Source organism: Lissotriton vulgaris, chromosome 12 (assembly GCF_964263255.1).
Source record: "Lissotriton vulgaris chromosome 12, aLisVul1.2, whole genome shotgun sequence".
NCBI classification, from domain to species: Eukaryota; Metazoa; Chordata; class Amphibia; order Caudata; family Salamandridae; genus Lissotriton; species Lissotriton vulgaris.
Genome location: NC_141700.1, coordinates 272,835,780 through 272,858,334, shown reverse-complemented (window position 1 = coordinate 272,858,334; position 22,555 = coordinate 272,835,780). Strand labels below are relative to the sequence as shown.

At 47.8% G+C, this 22,555-nt stretch overlaps 1 protein-coding gene across 2 annotated transcripts in view; it reads left to right on the top strand.

Moving 5' to 3' along the window:
* Positions 1–22,555, top strand: part of B4GALT3 (beta-1,4-galactosyltransferase 3) — a 397,975-nt gene that overhangs the window by 203,748 nt on the left and 171,672 nt on the right. Inside the window, exon 1 of one of the 2 annotated variants that reach the window (XM_086945028.1) lies at positions 20,012–20,129. The exons of the other annotated variant lie outside the window; for it this stretch is intronic. Coding sequence (XP_086801154.1) covers positions 20,048–20,129 — 82 coding nt within the window. The 5' untranslated portion in view covers positions 20,012–20,047. Of the gene's footprint in view, positions 1–20,011; positions 20,130–22,555 lie in introns of those variants that run through there. 2 annotated transcript variants of the gene reach the window in all.

Genomic DNA, 22,555 nt, shown 5'->3' with positions numbered 1-22,555 from the left:
TAGGAGTAAAAAAGTTGTGTCTGCTGTTCAGTGGAACACTCTACTAAATTAAAAGTATTGATTGCTTGACTCTTATAGCTACTTCCCTCAAAAATAAGTTGAAATCCCCTGTATTTAGTGTATGAAAATAATGGCTCATTGGAAAGCCCGATCTTAAATTTTGTTTGCAAATTAGCTTTTCTGTCGCCTGGATTTGCACATTTGATGCATGCCTCTTCCCACTGACAGGCAGTATTGAAAAGAGCAAATCGTGGTCAAAGGCAAATATTGCCACATGTGTGTTGTCTGAACTATTCCACTCATTGTGACTTCTGCAGGGCAGCAGAGAAACGCACAGTATGGGTGCTCTGAAAGGCCTCCATCTGAGAACGAGATGTTTCACCTTGAACATGCACCAGGCAGCAAAGGAATGGATTCAGTCTGTATTTGCTATAGGGATATTATTTCCTCTCCTTGACTGCTCGGAGCGAAGATGAAGGTTATGGATGCCACCTCAGCTCTCATCATGTCAAGCTCCGAGATCAGATGTTTGGCAAGGGACCGGTGTTGAATGAGGTCTGTCATCTCTTGGGCTCAAGGGCTGACTATTGCTTTCAGTTGAGTGGGTTTTAAAACTATTTATCGAAGATCACCACCATTTTTATATTTCCTGAGATGGCAAATACCAAATTTGCTGCAAAGCAAGGAAGGTCACATTCCTGTTTCCGAGAGGTCATGACTTGCATTCTGGCCCTTGACCAGCATTATTATTTTTGTGTTCCACGTTTCTAAATAAGGGTATACCCACTGCTTGGGAATTGACTGTAAATCGCCCAGTCTTACAGGGCCTCAGAGTGCAAATCGATCTTAGAGGCTCTAGGAGGCCACATACTACCTACCAGACAAACCCATCAGTTACATATATGGCTTAGCACTTTAGTAATACATATGTTTCATGTATGAATCTAACAGTTGTGTTAATAGATGTAACATTTAAATGTGGGACCTTTATGGCTCTGGCTCTGACAGCTAGTGTATGATTTTCTCTGCCGACTTGGATCACAGCACGGCCACAAAAACTGTAGAAATATGCAGGCAAATACATTCAGACAATGGAGCTTAGGTGTGTTTTACCAGCACGTTGTGGTGCATAGTATTTTTTAGAATATATTTGGGTGGGTCTGATTCTTTTCTTTTTTTGATAAGAAATTGTGCCATTGCCCAAAAATGTCTCGGAAACCCTCCATGTTTTTAGGTCGATCCCAGCGCAGCGCGCATGTGCTGCTTCATGGGGCGGCTTCTTGTAAGCACTCCAAACTTCCCAGAGACTTCTCTGTGTGATTTTGTTTACTCCCACACATTTTATTGGCCATTGCGTGTGGCTTTCAAAAATGAAAGCACGCAAATGACCAAAGGAAGGTGCATGTTCCACCTCTCTTCCAAAAGTTAACTCCCACGACGTTTGGCTCTCGGGAGTAAGCTGCGACGTGCAGGCTACCAGCTGCATTTCACCCTCGTTTTGGATCATGTTACTAATTGAACTCAGCGCGGTCGCTTTCACTTTAGCGGCGCGCTTGTTTTGTTTGTGATATCTTGTTTACATGGAGGTAGGGAGCACTCGATGAGAGCGTGTACTGTGCATATGTGGAGTTAAGTAAACCTCTAGTTGCATATGCAATGCTTTCGTCCTGCATATTTAGTCCATGGTAGCTCGTATTCTGAAGCCATTAAGGTGGAATGTCCTACGGATGTGATTTCAGCCTGCTCCCCTCCCTGTGAGGCCAAACATTATCAACTGCCAGGTCCTCGTTTATTACAACAGACCACGCAGCCCCTACAGGTGAAGTGTTGAGGGGAGAGAAGAGACGCGTTCACTGTGTGTCAATGTGGACTTCCTAACACCAACCACCCTCCAAACATAAAGTGCTCTTGTTCCTCCATTTGTAGAAGCCAGAGATGTACACGTGCCCTGCGCGTCACCGTGCCCGCATAGGACGCGTATGAGCCATGCCTGCCCATTAAAGTACGAAGTGTGCTTCGTTAATGTCCAGTGCCGAGGCCTGTGCGGGGTATTCTCGGCTCCAACAGCTGTAGCACCACAAACAGCTCCGGCCCCTGAACCAGTTGTGCCTCGGTGCATGGAGGCATGTTCCATACGGCACCTTCGTTAGCACGTATGTACTCCACTATAGATGGCAAAACACGAGTTCTCTAGGTAATACGTGGTTAGCGTCACACCTACAGCGCCGCTTCCAAGACGCTAAGGGGTGCACCCCACCAGCTGGCAGAGGAACAGACTGTCCATTCAGAGAGACACAGTCCACCACGTCATTGTGTGTGCAGAGCAGACACACACAAGCCAGCAAGTTAGTGCCTGACTAGTGACACGCGCCACTGCGTCATGCAATGCACACCAATAGCGCATTCTATACCACAAACATACTTACAGGCTGGAAGTGAAGAGAAACTTCCTCCAAATTTCCTTTGTGTGCGACTGCACGCCACGAACTCATGGGATCAGAGAGAAAGTGCGTGGAGAAAGTCCAAATTCAGGGAACGTGTGTACGCATACGAAACACCCATGTGTAAGCAAGACTGTGTATTTGGTACCATTGTGTGCACAGCCCAAACGCACGTGGTAGTGCACGAAGAGAGCCTCTCTCCAAGGCACTGTTCTTAACACGCTGACCACACTCGAGGTACAAATGTGAGAATCTGCAAAGGGGAGTGTGGCGAAAGCGTCTCCCAAGGCACGATTGTGTCACATGCACGTCACAAACACACAAGTCACCAACGAATCCACACATCAATGTGCTGTCAGAACATGTGTCGAGAGCGGCACTCACAGTGAACAGCAGCAATGTGTGCACACTCACCTGGCCGGTATTCTACATTACAAGTCCCAGTAAGCCGCAAGGCCACGGGTTGTGTACACTACACCCCTCAAATGCACCACGGACCTGTGTGGATTGAGACATACTCCACAAGCACAGCACAGTACAGTGCAGGGGCTTATCGTCTTTCATTGTTCAGGCCTGTACTTTGAAGGGAGGGGGCCACCCAAAAGCAAGCTGGTATTACCACATGGGGTGCTTTCCTTATCCCTGTTGCATGCATCAGGCTGACTCTCAAACTCTGCGTAAAAGCACATTGTAGTTACCTACACTCGCTAGCACTGAGATTTAAGCTGAAGCTGGGCGTAGAAAGAGAACTATAAAAATTGTCTAGAATGTAATATTTGGGTTATGCTGCTTTCACTCCACAGCATTGGGTGCATCTAGGAGATGGCACGGGCGCCAATGGTGGTGCATTTAGGAGATGGCATTGGTGCCAGTGGTGGTGCATCTAGGAGATGGCATGCGTGCCAGTGGTGGTGCATCTATGAGATGGCTTGGGCGCCGGTGGTGGTGCATCTAGGAGGTGGCATGGGCGCCAGTGGTGGTACATCTAGTATATGGCATGGGCGCCGGTGGTGGTGCATCTAGGAGATGGCATGTGCGCTAGTGGTGGTGCATTTAGGAGATGGCATTGGTGCCAGTGGTGGTGCATCTAGGAGATGGCATGCGTGCCAGTGGTGGTGCATCTATGAGATGGCTTGGGCGCCGGTGGTGGTGCATCTAGGAGGTGGCATGGGCGCCAGTGGTGGTACATCTAGTATATGGCATGGGCGCCGGTGGTGGTGCATCTAGGAGATGGCATGTGCGCTAGTGGTGGTGCATCTAGGAGATGGCATGGGTGCTAGTGGTGGTGCATCTAGGAGATGGCATGGGCGCCAGTGGTGGTGCATCTAGGAGATGGCATGGGCACCGGTGGTGGTGCAACTAGGAGAGGACATGCGTACCAGTGGTGGTGCATCTAGGAGATGGCTTGGGTGGCCCCTGGCACTAAGCACACGCCATTGTTCATGCGCTCCCTGTGTGGATCCCCCCAATCCTCACTACGTGACATGCGCCCGTTGGGACTGCGGTCTTCATTTAGGCACCTTGTGTGTACTGTACGTGTTTTCCTCTGATGCGAATTCTCGGCTTGTGGACAGCGCTTCATGGAGTTTTAATTAGCTTCCTTTGTGAACTTCCCCATGCAACACTTCCTATCTTCTTTCAGGGACCCTGTAGGTCTCCCCATGAGGTTGCTGCTACATGCATGGGCCGATGGCTCACATTAGCATGCCTACGTCACTCGGTCGGACACATGACACAGCACTCCATTCAGCAGTCTAGTTCCTGCCCCCAACTGCTTTAGAGTATGTGACCTGCACAGGCCCAGCTGCCTTTAACTTCCTGCTACACTATCATCAGCATACAAAGATTTATGACTGCGCTTCTGCCACCTCGTTCCCCTTTCACTCTGTGCCTCGGCCCGCTGGTATTCATCCCCATATGGCCAGGGACTGCCGGAGGACCCCCACCCTTCCGTTAACCAACATTATTAACAGGCCCTGAGAGGGAATTCTTTGGAAGGCGGGGGTCTTTCGACCCCCCGGCTGTATTTATTAAAACATACAAAATAAATCAAAAATTGAAATAAACAATATTTACACAACTACGCAGAAAACGTTACAATTGATATATACAGATATCAGATGACTAACCTTAACATAGTTCTAGTACAAGGTATTTCCTATCCGAAACTAACATATCAATCACATTATACAATATTTATTTTCTGCGTACCTATTTGGGCCTACGGAAAGGTCAATAACTGGTGTCAGATCCTTATCACTAAACCACGCCCTCCTGAAGGAGTGCGCATGCGCAGAGGGCCCGTTTACCGTGGGGGTACACCCCCTCCCTGGTTACCCCCGTACGCCCTATTAACCACACCGTTCTGTTGGAGTGAGCATGCGCAGAGGGCCCGTTTACTGTGAGGGTACACCCCTTCCCCGGTTACCCCCGTACACCCTATTAACCACACCCTTCCTTCTAAGTGTGCATGCGCAGAGGGCCCGCTTACCGTGAGGGTACTTTGGCCGCCCGGTTACCCCCGTACGCTCTAATACCTCCATTAAAGGGGGCCCTTCCATCTCTGCGCCATTTACTGGCGTCATTGTGCACGTGCGGGGTGCCCAACCATCCTAGAGAAAGCGTGACTCTCCCCTCCCCCGCACCCATGTAGCCAACAGGCTGTAACTGCCCCTGGAGTTCTAGGAGAGACCACTTGTCTCTCCCTTTGGGCGACCTCATTCGAGAATGGCACTGCCCGCTAAGGACCTTAAATTAACTGCTCACCAATCATGACCTTACCGCCACAGGTCAGCGTAGTTGACCGACTTACAGCCCCCCTTATCCTCCTACACTGAAAGGTCATGCCCTGCCTCAAAACTTCCCCTAGCCAAGCCATTATATTTTTCAGCCCAACTATCAGGCCCTACCAACTCATTGCAAAGTCATGCCATGTCCCTATACGCCCCTAACTAGGCAAGAAGATCCCCTGCGACGGCTTCATCCCCCGGTGTGAACAAATGGACACCGTCTTCTGAAGAAGCACAGCTCCTCCCAGATCCACCCCTGCGCTACAGACTGTAAGTGTCAAGCCCTAGCTGGCCTCAGCAGTTTGTTACTAGGTATTTGTTTCCAATGGCCCAATGGCCTCACAGACTCGCTTCCTCCCTTTGTATGCTCTAGGATGTCTGGATGTACCTTGGTGCACCAACATGTCGCCCCACTATACACCACTAACTGGTCCTAAAGATCTTCAGACGGTTTTATTCCCTACTCTGGACGGACATACACCATCTTTGGAATCCCTGGAGTCGTTGTGACAGGGCGTATCTTGGCCCTAGACGTGTCAAAACCAACCTACTTCAGTGTTCCTGACCACCCAATCCCGCTCAAGTTGCAGGGTCCTAATGCTGGGGCTGGCCTACTCATAGGTACTCGACACCCTCTTGGACCCACTACCTGGCCTCCTTCATTAGCATCATGGTGTACCGGATATTCACGCCTCCCCTGTTAATTCTAATCATTGTTGGCGCAACTATACCTTTGTACGGCTAAGCTCTGTGCAAGCCTACCTTCCTATTACGGAGCCTCCTAACACCACGCAGTGTCAATTGTGAAGGCACCCGCAAGCACTGGCGCCGTCATAGCAGTAACCATTTTACAAGGGTGTTGTTGTGACGTCTTCCCCGAAATACCTGTGCTCCTGGTCAAGCTGTGACGGTATACACCTGTAATGCAGTGCACTGCCCATTTCCCACAACTGGCAACACAAATGGGTGACAATTACACACTTCAACTATAATGCATGGGTAGCACCTTCTCATGCTGGCACCGCTTGAGCCGTTGAATTGATCGCCCATCATACTTGATGCCATTCCCGTTCCGGATGTACAGGTCCCCTTGGCTGTCCACCTCTTGCAATTGTTGCGGTGTGGAGCACTTCCCAGGTATCCGTCATGGATCCGGTCATACATAAAAGAAAAAACAAACACAAACGATTAGTGTTTCTGGCTTCCTGACACAAGATGCAGTACAGATGCCCGTATTACATTGCTGTCACATGCTAAGCCTTAGCTAAGATTAGCTCCAGATGCATTCCCATCAAACTTGCAACTGCAGGTGTTTAGCATAGCATCAGTTTGTGTCACGTGTGGAGCATTTAAATTAATGTTACAGTAAGGGTACCTGGTATTATGACCTTCATTAAGGAATAGACCTGGAGTCTACAGTGAATGCCATAGCCCCTAAGGATAGTACGAAGTGTGAAATGCATTGAAATAGCACATTCATGGGGGCGTGGTTTGGACGCCGAGAGAGATGGCGGCGCTGTGATTCCCTCTGCCCGTGCCGGGATCGTAATTTGAATAGGGGGACCTGTTTTACTGCTCTGCCACCTCCATGGTTCATTGATTTGTCAACCGGAATGCGAGAGGAGCATGTAGAGGGGCCGCGCACGAAAATCTGAAGACGGGAAGGGGTGTTTAACCGCCTCGTGTGTTTCCCGCCGGTGACTGCAGTGTCTGAAGCGGACGAGGAGACCGCGTAGCCCCGCTGCCGGCGAGAACCAGGCATCGCATCTGGACCACGAGTGAGAGCCGAGAGCTGCAGGGCTAAATATGGACTGAATAAAATCGTGAGTAATTCGTGTGTAAAACGATCACCTCTATGGTCGTTAGACCCATGTGGATTCTCTGACGGGAGCCGCGCTACCCGCGATCACAAAATGGCGGCTTCTGCCTTTCATAATGGGAGTTTCTGAGCCTCTCCGTGAGTTAGTGAGTGCGACAGGATGCACGCAACTGGCAATCAGCGTGACAGTCTCTGCCTACTACCTTGCAATCCTTGCCGCTTGTGAACCATGCGTGCTGGGAGCGGCCACAAAGAAGCTTGAGCACCAACTTTACTAGCGCTTATCCGGCAATAACGACTGGGACATATGCAGGTTACAAGTTCATAGCAGTATTGATCTGAGCAGACTCACTGCAGATGTAGGCTCCTGCGCTGGGGAACACCACTAACTCGCATGTCTGACATGTGATGGCAGAGTCTGCCTTGATGATTGAATAGCTGTAAGGCGCTATATGGGTCCTTATAAATCTACAAAGGTGTACTGTGTTGCTCCTGGTGACCTGTGGTCTGTGGTTTGAAAATCAATGGATGTTGAGTCTTGCTCCTGCATGGGCTAACACACTACTTCAGTGATACATCATAGAGCTGCGCAATTTAGCCGCCCGGAACGCAATTTACAACACCATGCGAGTCGAGCTGTGTGCATGTCTATATTCATGCAGGCCTTACATGCGCATGAGGGATACCATATAGGTGATGCACAAGGGGCACATAGGTAGAGTGAACAACGGCCCTTGATAGTCCCGGGAATATATGTTTACTTGAATATACCTGACTCGAAGAAGGTGCACTTGAAGAATCGAAGACAAGCACTCCGAAGGGGGCGTGTGCTGCAATGGCGGACAACAAAGAGATAGCGAAAAGCTTGAAGAGGCCTATATATGAAAACCCGAATTCACCCAACAAGGCGGGAAAAGGCAGTACGGACCCGGTGGAGCTGATACTAAACAGACTGGATGAAGTGAGAGATCTAGCTAGAGCAACCAAAGAGGAAGTGGCGGCGATCAGGCAAGACAACCGCGACACCAATGCAAAACTGGTTGAAGCAGAATCAAGGATTAGCAGGCTCGAAGACATGGAGGTTAAATCGGGCTCTGCCATAAAGCGCCTATGTATAGCTGCTGACCAAACAACGCGGAAACTAGCTGAGTTGGAGGACAGGAATAGGAGAGGAAACCTATGAATTTTTGGAATTCCGGAAGGTTCAGAGGATCAACATGAGAGCTGTGTGGCCTTTTTGGAATCATGGTTCACCCAATCGACTAACATGACCTTTGAGCGCAACCTGGAGTTTGATAGGGCCCACAGAGTGCCGGGCAGAATGTTCAAGAATCAGAAAGGCCCTAGAGCTATTGTGTGTAAGCCACTACGCTATCAGCATGTAGAGCAGATTCTGGGCTTTATGCGGAAAAATAACCATATTCTGTGGAAATCTGCCAAAATTTACATTTCACAGGACTATAGTAAGGAAACGGTGGACGTCAGGAAGGCGTTTTTGGCTCTCCGACCACAGTTGAAGAAGAGGGGTTTCCAGTATGGGTTCATGGGCCCAGCAAAGTACCGTGTGATTATCCAAGGCTCTCCGCACATCTTCTCTGACCCACTGAAATTGAAACGGATGCTGGATGGTCCTGAGGACTTGGACATGGAAACGAATAAGCCCGAGGACTCGGAGGATCAGGCCTCAGCCTCAGCCTCAGGATATAAGTGAATGTACTTTGCCACGCATGCCGTGCAACTTACATATGTGTGTTACATATGTGTTGTCCTCTCTCTTGTGGGGAGGGTTTGAACACTCTAGGCTATGCATAAGTTCTCTTCTCATTAAGTGTCCTTTGAATGAGTGGATCCGTTGTTGCTCTTTAGCTGTAAAGAATGTTTCTACTGTTGCCTGTTAGCATACTGTGATTCAGTAATGTAATTCTGCCTACAGGTTATCACCCCTATCCGGTGGTGGTACATCCGTTGTTGCTCTTTAGCTACGAAGATTACCTCTATTATTGCATGTTAGCATAATGTGTCTCAGTAATCTAATTCTGACTGCAGGTTATCACGCCTATCTGGTGATTATGGGTAGGAACACGTTGGTTGATCGTGTTGTTGTTTTTCACTTCACCCTATGGCCCGCAGGACTACATGACTATCACGCTTCTTTCCTTGAAGAGGCCCCTTGGGCATTAGCGTACCTTTGTTGCCTTACTTAATGGTCGTTGACATACCTGTTATAAACATGTCGTACCAGTTCCCTGTTCCACAATCTTCTAAGTATGTATACGTGCACGGGGAAGTTGCAGTGTTACCGCAGTCTCTTTCCAGTCACCATGCCTGCTATATACAGTTGGGGTGGGGAGGGTGGGGGGGTGAGGGGATTTTGGGTTGGGCTGTGTGTTCTGTGTCTTTTTCTAGTTTTGTCCTTTTGTGCTTGCGCAGTCTATTCTGATTTGATGCTCAGTGGAGGGTCAGGTGGTGGGCTCTTCTTCCACGCTTGTGGGCTCCATAGATCCAAGAGCGTTTTCAATCTACCGTGTTGCGGTTTGTATTATGTGAGAGATGTAATTGTACCTATGAAAGTAAGAACTAATGATGTCGCATAATGCAATCAGTACTCCGTTGGGAGTGTGTAATGTCGACCAACTGAAAATATTATCTCTTAATGTTAAAGGTCTAAACCAACCTGTAAAGAGACAGAAGATAACGTACGGAGATTGAGGGGTGACATTGTGTTATTGCAGGAGACGAAGCTCGAAGCTAAGCAATTTTACCACCTGAGAAATAAGTATTATAATGAGGTTGTGGGTGCGGAGGCTGTGAATAAAAAGAATGGTGTTCTGATACTGGTTGCAAAGAAATCTAAGGTGGAAATTTTGTCCTCTGAGGCGAGTATAGACGGGAGGTGGATCACAGCCAAACTGAGCAGAGACAGGACAGAGTTTTATGTCACGAACATCTATGCTCCTAATACCAGTGACCTCAAATTCTGGGAAGATCTGAATAAGCATGTTGGAAATGTCCCCGATGATGCTGTTCACATATTGGCCGGGGATTTCAATCTTCCGATGGATGCTACTCTAGACAGAGATTCCCATTGTCCCTTCACATCAAATAAATCACATAAAGCTTTCCTTAATTTATGTCAACGCTTTCACCTGGTAGACACATGGAGGCTTCAAAACCCCTCGGAAAGGGATTACACTTTTTATTCCTCGCCACACGATTCGTACTCTCGAATCGATTACATCCTCATGTCTCACAACGGAATCCCTAGAATAGAGTCCACTTCTATTGAACCACGTGTAATGTCTGACCACTCATGTATCTCCTTATCCATTGCTAATGTTGTACCCTCCTCTCGCCAGACGTCCTGGCGCCTGAATGACGAAATCCTGGGAAAGGAGCAACATAGGGCCACGTTGCTATCTGCGATCTCTTCCTATCTGCAGGATAACAAAGAGGGGGACACGACTGATCTTATCAGGTGGGAGGCATTGAAAAGCACGATAAGGGGTGTATGCATCAAAATCAGATCAGCAATGAACAGGGACTATCACGCAAACCTTGAGGCCTTAGAGAAGGAAATTATAACTTTGGAAAGTGAACATCTGCAGAATAGGGATGACGTGTCTCTTCATGCCTTGGCAAATAAAAAATATGAATATAATAAAATAGTTAGTGAAAGGGCGGGGGTTTGGCTTGATAAGAGAAGAAGGTTTATGCTATGCGACTCCAATAAGGCTGGTAAGAGTCTAGCTTCGTATCTGAAGTTTAAGGTCCAGAAGAATTCTATCAATGTCATTAAAGATGCCTTAGGGGAGTTACATTCCGAACCAGACAAAATAGCAGACGTATTCAAAGTATTTTATGAAGATCTATATGCAAAAAATGAAAAGGTGGAGGGACACAAGACTAAGGCGTATTTGGATGGATGTGTTCTTCCACGGCTATCTGCCGAGGACCAGGTTAGTCTTAACTGCCCAATTGATGCTGTAGAAATAGAGAATGCAATTAAAAATCTGAAGACAGGGAAGGCCCCGGGGCCTGATGGCTTCACGGCGAAATTCTACAAGACCTTTTCCTCCCTCTTAGTTGAGCCCCTTTTTCGTCTATTTCAGGAAATAAATAACTCAGGTGAGGTCGGAGGCACTCTGGCAGAAGCGATCATTGCAGTTCTCCCTAAGGAGGGTAAAGATCCTTCGCTCCCGAAAAACTACAGACCCATATCACTGATTAATATAGACTGCAAGATCTTAGCTATGATACTCTCTGCCCGCCTTCAGAAGGTCCTTCCCCAATTAGTTCATCCGTCCCAAGCAGGGTTCCTTAAAAATAGGTTGTCCAGCGACAACAGGAGGATTTTAGCACATGTATTAGAAAAGGCGAAATTAATAGACACACCCACAGTAGCTATAACGTTGGATGCCGAAAAAGCCTTCGACAAGGTAGATTGGTCCTTCCTCGAAGCAGTCCTACATAAATTCAACCTAGGTGACACCTTTACGAGATTGGTAATGTCCTTATACTGCTGCCCCTCAGCAAGGGTTCGAGCGGGTGGTTCCTTTTCCTCCTCCTTTTGTCTAAAGCAGGGCACGAGACAGGGATGCCCCCTATCTCCCTCATTGTTCTTACTAGCGATCGAACCGTTCTTGTATCACATAAGGAACGACGCTCATATAGCGGGCATTACATTTGGGGATTGTACGGTTAAATTAACAGCATACGCGGATGATGTGCTTGTCTTATCTGAGAGAGCTGATGAAGCAATTCCTGCACTTATGGCTGACATCGATGAATTCTCCAAGGTATCTGGCTACAAGCTCAATAAAGATAAAACGGAGGTTAAACTCCTGAACAACATAGGGGACAAAGGTATCATTGGGGACTCTGGTCTTACCTGGCAGCCTCACTGTTTTAAATATCTGGGGTTGGACTTCGACAAAGATCTGGTTTCCACTCTGAAGATAAATGAGGAACTAACTTTAAAGAAGATAGCTACACTATTGGAAGGGTGGTCTCCGAAGTTCATCTCCTGGTGGGGCAGAGCGGAGACGCTCAAGATGATGACTACTCCGTTGGTCAACTATCTAGCTAGCATGCTCCCTATGTCGTTTTCGGACAATTTTATTACTAGAGTAGACAAACTGTTTGGTAACTTCCTGTGGCGTGGCAAGAAAGCCAGGATTGCACTAAAAAAGCTGCAATTAGCGAAAGATAAAGGCGGCCTGGGCCTGCCCTCTTTCAGGAATTACCAGACAGCATTCCTCTGCAAACAAGGTGCCCAATGGTTGACAAATTCCCCTCTCTATACTCCGATATGGATCAATATTGAGGAATCCTTAGTAAATCATGCCCCTCTTGCATCCTTCCTCACTATGGACCTAAAACATTTACCACACTCCAAATATATAATCCTGAATACTAGACGGGCGTTACTTAGACTAGACCTCACACACAAAACAAGGTTAACATTCACTAGGTCGTCTTTCTTGTCCTTGTGGGGAAACCCCTATCTTAAGCATAACGTAGATAGACTGGGCTGGGAATCATGGTCCGGGAAGGGCATTAACTTAGCAAAGGATTTGTATGATGATAAAGGTCCAATCCCGTTCTCGACCTTGCAACAGAAATATGACCTTACTCCGATGGAATTTTATGAATTCTTGAAAATCAAAGCTGCTCTGACCGCTCGTAACTTCTCTCCCTACACCCCTTGGTTAATACTCCATCTCCCTCGATTTATGTATGCGGGTCACTTTGTCTCTAGGGTTTATAAATTGTTATTACCTCTACCCACGAAAACTCATAAAAAGGTGGAATTGAAATGGGAGGCTGAACCGAACCCAACGGGAATATGTTTTGATTGGGAAATAATCCATAAGGCTGCTCTTACCCATAAAGTATCTCCCATCCTATTCCAGACAAAATATATGCTTATAAACCGGGCGTTCTGGACTCCGGATAGACTCTTTAAATGTAAATTAAGAGACTCATCAACATGCTGGAACTGCCAGTCAGGTCCAGGGGATCTTGCTCACATGTTGTTTTACTGTCCTGCTCTAGGAGCTTATTGGGATAGAATATTCGACTGCATCTCTTTCGTTTTCAAGATCAAACCTGCACGGTCCTTCGTATATGTGATCTTAGGAGCCCTTGACCCGCAGCTGTCAAATGATCAAGACCGCCTGCTCCTGGACTTAATGCTTACATTGGCCTGTAAGGTGGTTCTGTGCAAGTGGAAAAGTGCGCATGAGGTGCACTTCAAAATCTGGCAGGAGTGGTTATCATTCCTGAGGGGTGCTAGCAATCCGGCACTTCAGGCATCTACATGGAGGCCGTCAAATAAGAAGCTGTGGAAATCATTGGACGCCTCCTCTTTTCACTATAAGCCTCCCTGAGGCAGTCGCTGTTGTACTGTCACGTTCCCCCTGTAGTATTTGAGAAATGCTCTATTTGTTCTCCTAAGGGCCCTTGCCTCTGTATCCATGCACTGAGCGTTATATATGTACTTGTACCTCAACTTAGCAAGCACTGTCTTACTTTATTTTCATATTCTTTGCTTTTGTGTAATTGTACATCGCTAAATGTATCAGTCATCTCTGTAACGGAAGAATTATTGTACTGTGTTTCTTTTGCTTTCTTCTACTTCAATAAAAATGATTTGAAATAAAAAAAAAGAAATAGCACATTCATGGTTACTAAAAGGTATGCTGCCGCCTAGCACATTTCTTGCCAGGCTAATGCTATTGGTATTCCCGAAGTCCGTCCACCCATACATGTATGCGCGTATCTGTGTGACACGACACCCCCGCTACTTGGGCTCCCCATTTTTGTTACATGAGTAACATTGACTTCTTACTTTCAAATGAGAGAGCTTCCAATTAGTGTAGTCATGCGTCGGCTTTTTTCAGGGCTGTTGACCTGAAGCTAAGGAACTCGGAGCGTTGTAAATCCTCCATAGTTGAAATAAGACATGATGTTGAGAGCCCATAACATATCCTAAGCGCACAACATGAGGACCCATTTGTATGTGTTTAAGCATGTTCTCTGTTGAAAGCTGCACAACCTAGCGCCTGCACCATAAGTACTAGCATCATTACGCGACAGTCCTGGAAGCATAGAAGCTCCATTTTGCTTAAGGCCTTAGTTGCATTATCCCCTGGCCAGCAACTGAGTGTGCCTAGCCCAACCTTGTACAATGGCTGCCAGCACCGGGACAGCTCAGAAACTGGCCCCTTTTAGGGACCGGACTTAACAGTTCGATCCAAAGGAATCGGTATTTTTTATGCAAAGTACCCCCAACAGAGCAACTTGACATCATTCCCAAGTAGAAAGTGCTTAGCTGTTTGGAGTCCCTGATTAAGTCACACTGTGGGGGCTAAGGAAAAACGCCGAAAGGCAATTGCATGCAAACCGTAGGGTGTATTGGCCCCCTGTGACCCAGAACTCTTCCACTTCTGCCCCAACGGTGTGCCCTTCCACCAAGAGACCCGAGTCTTGAATTTGACGTCACCCCAAGAATTTATTCTATTATAGGTGTATTTATCATATATATTCTTTGAGGTGGACTACAGTGCCATGATAACGCACCTCACAAGCCAATAAACGCTTCTGTTTTGCAATCCTCAACTGCTTGCTGCAGAAACTCCAACCTTGCATATCTAGTATTCCCAACAGTAGTATCATACATCATAGTACCATCAGCTCTCAGCGCGTGCTCACTTAATGTGCCATAAGACTGAGCTTTAGGTGGGATGAAAAAACTGAGGCGTCTCAAAGAAACGTGGTTAACATCCGTGCTTAGCATAATGTGCCGCACAGTTCGTAGTTTTTCATGTATTACACCAAGATATATAGTACAAGTATCATACCTATAAGTCAGGACTATTGGCTTTGTCAATGGCTGTTCGTTGTATAAGATAAATAAGCAGCCACCATGGTTTGTATATAATATTGAAAAACCTTATATTTGAAGCCCACGACAATATTGCTGCTCCTAGGTTTCAAAAAAAAGAAAGGGGAAATCCGGAGAGGAAATTACTCTTTAAAGGATTTCCCTTCCCCTACAACGCTCACTTGGCACGCCTTCATGCCGTAACTGTTCCACTAGCGGAGGTGAGCAGTGTGAGCACCCGCACATGATGTGCCTGCAGTCCGGAGCCCGACAGAGTACCGTTTCGATGCCATCCATTAACAATAAACTCCAGGTGTTGAACCCCCCGGAAGACCCGGCCCACTGAAAGCCCTGCCTTAAGAGATGACGAGATATTTTGAAGTACAAGTACTAAACAAAGTGCGCCGGTAAGCAAAACTTTACAGATCATACAAATCTAATAACAATGTTGGTGCATTGAAATAATGTTGTGTTTCGCAGGCTGGTGCCAGACAACCTCTCCCTTGTCGCTTAACGCTCACCCACACCTGCAACAGAACTCAGTAATTTACCCAATTTATATTGCAACTTGCAGCCCACTATGCCATTGCCACTGCAGTCCAGGCTGTCCCCTATCCTTATAACAAAGTAGCAACTGTACAACATAGGCCGCAGCTCAACCAATGTCCCCCCGTATGGCTCCCACTTTCACACCAAGTGATTGATTAGTGTCCCAAACCCTAGAAAAAATGCCACAACGAAAGCACTACTTTTTGGCAACTGTAAACCATTTGTCAGCGCTGGCATATTTTCATGAAATGTCTTCCCAAAGAAGAAAAATGCATCTATTACGTCTAAAAAGGCATGTAATTATAAAATCCTTTCCGAAATTGTTTGACATGCCCACTAGATGGTAGCACAAGCAGCTAGTTCTAGACTTGTATTTCGAAGGATCTCAAAAACCTGTTAGACCGATTGCTTCGGTATGCATTCAGTACGCTGGGTTTGCAAATAGACTTATGAGTCCCCTGATTAAGAGGTAAGTCAGGGCTCGTGTCTATCCTGTGGCTATCACAACATTGGCTTGCAACGCTAAACGCTGAAAACCAGCCCATACCCGTCTGACAACACAGAGCTCAAAGCCTTTAGCTGCTTTTAGGAACAGGTACCATTAGACCATAGGCACTCTCTTTCTACCCTAAGTGAACAAAATTGCCACCCTGCCTTTATCCGTTCCAATCAATAGAGTGGCTCCGAGTGCCAGAGTCCAAATTAAACAATGAACCTAAGCCGCAGCTCAACCGATTTCTCTCCATATGGCTCCCATCTTTCAAACCAAGCGATAGAATACGGTACCAAAGCATAGAAAAACTGGCGGCCAGCTGAGCAGTTTGCCAGGGCCGGTTTCTGTTCTCAGTCCGGCCATGACAGCACTATCTTTTGCAACTGTAAGGCATGCAATTATAAAATTATTTCCTAAATTTTAGACGTACAGCACATCACCTACAAGGTGGTAGACAACCCTACTGCAGAAACCATGTTGTTGGAAACCCTCTTGAAATCGCGTTCCTTACTGTGCCAGTGCGGCAAGATCCTGCCCCCCATGGCTGCCCCAGCAAACTTTTCTTTCGAACTTGTACCCAGCTCCCCACCCTCGTGGGCTCACGCTCTGCACCGCGCTAATTATGTTCTTCAATGCCCAGTGCTCCCACCATTAAGAATACTGGGCCTTCAGTCACTGCACCTGACCAAGCACACTAAAGTGCTCCCAGTCAGCTTTTTAGCACTACACACCCGGCGCCTCCGGCAGCCCCTAGCGCTCTCGCCCAGCCTTTTAGCACTACACATGCAGCGACTCCGCAGCCCCTAATACCGCCTCAGCATGCTACCAGCTGTCCGATGGGTGTTTTTTTTTTTTTTTTATTTTTTTTATTATGGCCTGGGCACTACATAACTCTACACACCACGGGTAGCGTTTAAACATATTGCGTCTGAAATACGGGGAAAAAACTGCTGGTTGCATTGGGTAGCCCATGGCCATAAGCAACAGCAGATGGAGTGCCAGGCCTGCACATTAACATCAGCACTAAAGGCTGCGTGTCCTGTTCTGACTCTGGAGTCAGCCCCACCCGGGGCGGAGACCCCCACCTTACCCGTTCAGAACATACCGTTCCTGCCACGCGCCGCTCTCAGCCGCGACCCTCTGTAGATTCTAAAAATCGCCTCAGCGTGGTAACAGCTGCCCGCTCCAGTGTCCACGATCTGACGACACCGCTCCTAACGCTCCTTCTACTGCTCCGATCTCCATGTCTGCTCCTTGACATCCTGTCCTGCCACGCTCCGCTCTCTGCCGTCACCTTCTGTACATCACCCGGCCGACCGGGGCCCACAGCCGAACACCACCTCAGCGAGGTAACAGCTGCCCGCTCCAGTGTCCACGATCTGCCGACACCGCCTTTGCCGCTCGGATCTCCACGTCGGATCCATGACAACTGTTGTAAATTCATACTACAAGAATCTAACCGGGAGGGGACAAGGAAGTCCCAGGACCGGAGGGGGGAAAAAGTTCCAAAACCAGGAGGGGACAATCGTCCCAGAAGTGGTCTCATGTGGAAGTGGGAGTGCCACAGTAGACCTAGATGGAGACTCTTGTGGTCTAAGGAGACAAAGGTTTTTTTTCAAAAAAGAACAAAGAGAACAAAGGAGAGACGACAAAGTAAATTCCAGGACCCGCTGAACCAAGAGTTGAGTGGGGACAGAAAAATGTCCCTGGACTGGTAGGGAACAAAGTAAATTCCAGGACCCGCTGAACCAAGAGATGGGTGGGGACAGAAAAACATCCCTGGACTGGAAGGGAACTAAGTAAATTCCAGGACCCGCTAAACCAAGAGATGGGTGGGGACAGAAGAATGTCTCTGGACTGGAAGGGGACAAAAGTTCCTGATTTAGGACCGGGTGAGGACAAAGGATGTCCCAGAACCGGAGGAGGAGTACCGGGAGTGGACAGATGACGTCCCAGGACCGGTACAAGACAAAACTCCCACAACCTGTACCGGGAGAGGATGAAGAGAGTCCCAGGTCCGGCAGGGTTCACGACTGTGGTTCGTGAAGGACTAGAGCTTGAGAAATGAAATTTAAGAGATTTCGGAAGCCTAAAAACAATCTGAGGCTTTTAACCCGAAGGAAAGACCCTGAACTTGGACACCTGGTTCAGAACTAACTTTTGGACTGAAAGAAGTCTAGATCCAAATTTTCTTCGGGAGTATCCTTCCAGAACTGTTATACCTTCTTAATAGCGAATATCTGCGTTGGACAATTATTGTTGGAGAAAGCAAACTCTCTATTTCTGTTTTTGGTGGCCACGATGATGGAACGTAGAGAGTGGACTGACTCTTCATTTTTGTCAATTGAAGGGGAGAAGGTGGTCATAGTGATCTTCATCTTATGTCACTTCTTGATCCTGATTATTTTTTCCCTGTTCTGGAAGTTCATGAGGTCTTTGACCTCCTAAGTGTTATACGTTTTCTTCTCTGTGTTTTCCATGCTTTATCTTCTTATGTATTTGAGGTTTTCATATGTGTTGTTTGTAAGGGGGGAAGATGTGTTCTAAATTCATACTTACCTTTATATGGCTTCTTGGTTTCTTTAGTCCTTTCTTTGTGTTTCTATCTTCTTACCTAGCTGTGTTCTATCTGGTGTGTTGGGATTCTAGCCCTGGCAGTTGGTCTGGTCAGTTGTGAGGCTTTGTGCTCTGCTGTCTTAACTTATTCTTTGTAACTTAATAAATCCAACTTAACTACTGGGAGCCGTGTCCTGCTGCCTTCCTAATTTATGTACAACAACAATCTGGAAAGATAAGGACAAAATCATAATACAGCCCCCTAGCAAGGGTGGAGAAAAATAATGACAGCCTCCTAGAGGCTGGAAGGGCAGGCTGTGGCGCGCAGGAATCCAAGAGGCAGACTCTCGCGCTCCACTGCCTTTTAACCCCTCATCGGCCAGGCCCGATCTAACCGGCCTGGCCTTTGTTCCCTTTGTGACCTGGAAGTGGCTCAATCACTTTCGGTCACCAGGGGACTCGGGGAGGGTGGGGGCCGCTGTGCCCTGCCTTTCCTTGTGAGCAAGCCACTCTCCTATTTGGTGCTTGTTCAGATCATTCCCTTTTGTTGCTGTTTGTATGTAAATCTGCAGGTCCCAAAGGCAAGACCAATTGGCTATGCCAATGCTTGTTATTGACAGTTCAACAAACAGTAGCACACCTTAAAAGTATTACACATAATTATTTCTTGTTCCAACATAGTGTCAAAACCTCCTGTGCGCACAGAAATCACCATGAGGCGGCTGTGTGCATAAAAGAGAGATCTGTGCAGCTGACTCAAGCCCTCATCCTTCTGAAGTTGAAAAATTAGACGCCTTGCGTTGTGAAATAGCAAAGTTGGTGCTAAAAAAAGTACTATAAAAAAACAAAGTATTATACAGGTGACGCAGGCGGCCAGAGAAAGGTACATTGGATTGTTGTGGCCCTGAAAGGGACCGGGCTGTGCATGCAGCGGTCGCCGGTACCCTCTCCTCCAGTGATGGCCACCGTGAGTGACACGGGGGGAGCTAATGCTGCTGGCATTTCCACCGCATAATAGGTATGACAACCCCCACCTTTGCTGCTGCTGGAGACCTCTTTACCTCTATAGTGACCGCTAGCCAGCCTTACCGGTTTCTGTCCAAACTGCCTGGGTGATGGAATTTGAGCTCGCGCACAGCGCCTGGGCTCGGCCTGGCTAATTGTTACACTCTAGCCCCCGGCTTCGGTTTATCGCTTTGTTGTGTGCACACAGACTGCTTGTCAACAGCACCTGTCGCCCGGGAAGATTCACCTTCCCCTCTCGCCCGTCAGTGTCACCGCTTCCCGGCGCTCGCGCGCGCCTGCCGCGTGGAGACCGCTGCACTCCTGCGCGCGACGGCGGGCCGGCCTCCGCTCTGCAACGGAAACGGGAGCAGGCGTGTTGCGGCTGCTTCTTTTGGTTCCACAGATAGTCTGCTTGAGTGAAGTTTGCTCGGCTTCCTCAGTATCTCGCAGCCAAGGAGGTCTGAGCTTTGGGTGGAAATTGCCAACATCTCTAAGCGTCAATTTGTAGACATGGTTCGTTTCCAGCTGCTATTTGGAGGTCTATTCAAGGCAACGAGGTGGATTGAATCAAAGCTGGCGCATATTCTGCACAGTAAGTTGACACTGTCATTGCTTCACTTTTTCTAATTCTCTCCTCAGGACCACATTGGGGAAAATCCACCTTGTACCGAATTTACTGTTCTGAACGCAGAAGAGGATGTATCCTAAAGGCATGAGCTACCGATTTAAAAGCTAACCAGGATCGAGTCATGACGTCGGTTCAACATCCTGTGATTCTGAGCAAAAAACCTAATCATTCTCTACAATAAATGAACGCGCCCTTGTGAAATTTAAAGCGCTCCACTGTCTTCGATCGAGCTCGCTATATAAAGCGGCAAAAAATAATAATAATAAAAATAATAATAATAATTACCCGGGCATAGCTCAGTCACTTGCAGGGCAGGAGTGTGAATAGTGGAAAATGCCACTGGGCCTAAATACTTCCAAATCAAATGAATATTTCTGAGATATGGAAGTCTCAGGTGTCTCATCACATTCAGCTGGGAGGGGGGGCGCACGTTACAGTGGGTGAAAGGGGAGCACAGTTTGAAAGTGCATGCAAATCGAATTTAGGCCTGGGTTGATATCTGCTGTTCAGAAGTCAGGACTCTGAGCCCCGCAGTAGGGTTTGCAGCTGATCACCAGATGGGTCTGTCTCTTTTGTAGATTCTGTGTAGATCATTGATATTTCAGGGGGTGTCACCGTGACACGGCTTCAGCACACGTCGGTGGAAGGTATAAACAAGCATTTGCAAAGCCACTAGGTCTCACCTATGCCAGAGCTATTGGCTTTGGCAATGTGTTTTAGAAATTATGTGCACCAGTGTGCCTGCTGTTCAGCATGACTAAAGGTTAGCGGCATGGAGTGGGGTAGTGGCGGCTGACATCTACGTCGAATCTGGGGAGGCGGGCGTTGGACAAATGTCAATAATAAAACAATACTTACCCGAACCGATGTTGACATCCTCCACTCACGTCCTCCGAACCAGACCTCTTCAAAGGAACTGGATGGTGCAGTGCAGAACCAATCCTGGTGCTGCTCTCATGCTGTGAGAGCAGCACCCTGATTTGAGGGATTGCCTCACTCTGCGCCTACTGTAACCCTGCTGTTTTAAGAATGCTGGGTTAGAGGTTTCAAATTGTGTATGTCTGGCTGGCCGTTGCAAGACAGCTGGCCAAATGGACACGCGCAATTTGAAAAGTGCAAAAACAGCCCACCCTCCTCCCTGCTGCTGTCGTAGTGCAGCGGCTCCACCCCTGGCTGACCCTCTGTTCAGAACGAGAGGGTGAAAAAAAAAATTGTAATGAATCCCCATTTTATTTTTCGTCTTCGGGGGTAATTTTAGTGGGGTGACCCTCCTACACTCCAACTGAGGATCTGTCCATGGAGTGGGGTGGGGTAGATTGGAATGGAGTAGATGGATTAGAGTAGAGTGAGGTAGATTGGCATAGAGTGGAACAGGATACAATGGAGTGGGCTGGATTGGGGTAGATTGGAGTGGGGGAGTTCAGTAGATTAGCATGGTAAATTGGAGTGGGATAGAATGAATTGGGGTAGATTGAGGTGGAGTGGGGTAGACTGGGGTAAAGTGAAGTGGCATATATTGAGGTAGATTGGAGTGGAGTTGGGTAGATTGGGAAAGGGTGGATTGGGATAGTTTGGGATGTTGTGGGGAAGACTTAGATCGAGTAGAGGAGATTGGAGTGGGGCAGACTTGAGTAAAGGCAAAAAGAGTGTGGTAGATTGAATAGGGAAAGATTGTGGAGAAGTTGGGTAGAGTGGGGGTAGATTGGCCTGAAGTGGGGCAGATCAGGGTAGAGTGGAGTGGATTGGAGTGGGGTATATTAGGGAAGAGTAGAGTTCAGTGGATTGTGGAAGATTGGAGTAGAGTAGATTAGAGGGAAGTGGATAGAGTGGAGTTGGGTGGATTATGGTAGGGTGGAGTGGAGTGGAGTGGGGTAGATTGGAATGAGATAGTTTGTAGTGGAGTACTTTGGAGTGGAGTATATTGGAGTGAATTTGGATAGAGTGATGTGCAGTAGATTGGGATGGATGGATTGGGGTCGGGTAGATTGGGGTAGATTGGAGTGGGGAGGATTAGTTGGGGTACACTGGAGTAGGGTAATTTAGGGCCAGGCAGGATAGATTAGAGTGGGGTGGAGTGGGTTAGATTAGACAGGAGTGGGGTAGATTTGGATGGTATGGGGTAGATTGGAGTGAAGTAGAGTGCAGTACATTGGGTAGAGTGGGATGGAGTGTGGTAGATTGGAGTGGGGTGGAGTCATCAGGCGCACCTGCGACTCTTCCCGCCCCCTCTCCCTTACAGTATATAGGAAAGCCCATAATCGCGTACGCAGGATGCGCGCGGGCTTGCGCCGAGCTAAGCCCGGGCAAAGGGCGGGACCTCTGAGGCCCTCAGAGGCTGAAAAGGCCGTGGCGGCGCGGACCCCTGCTCCACCTGTATTGAATCTTATACC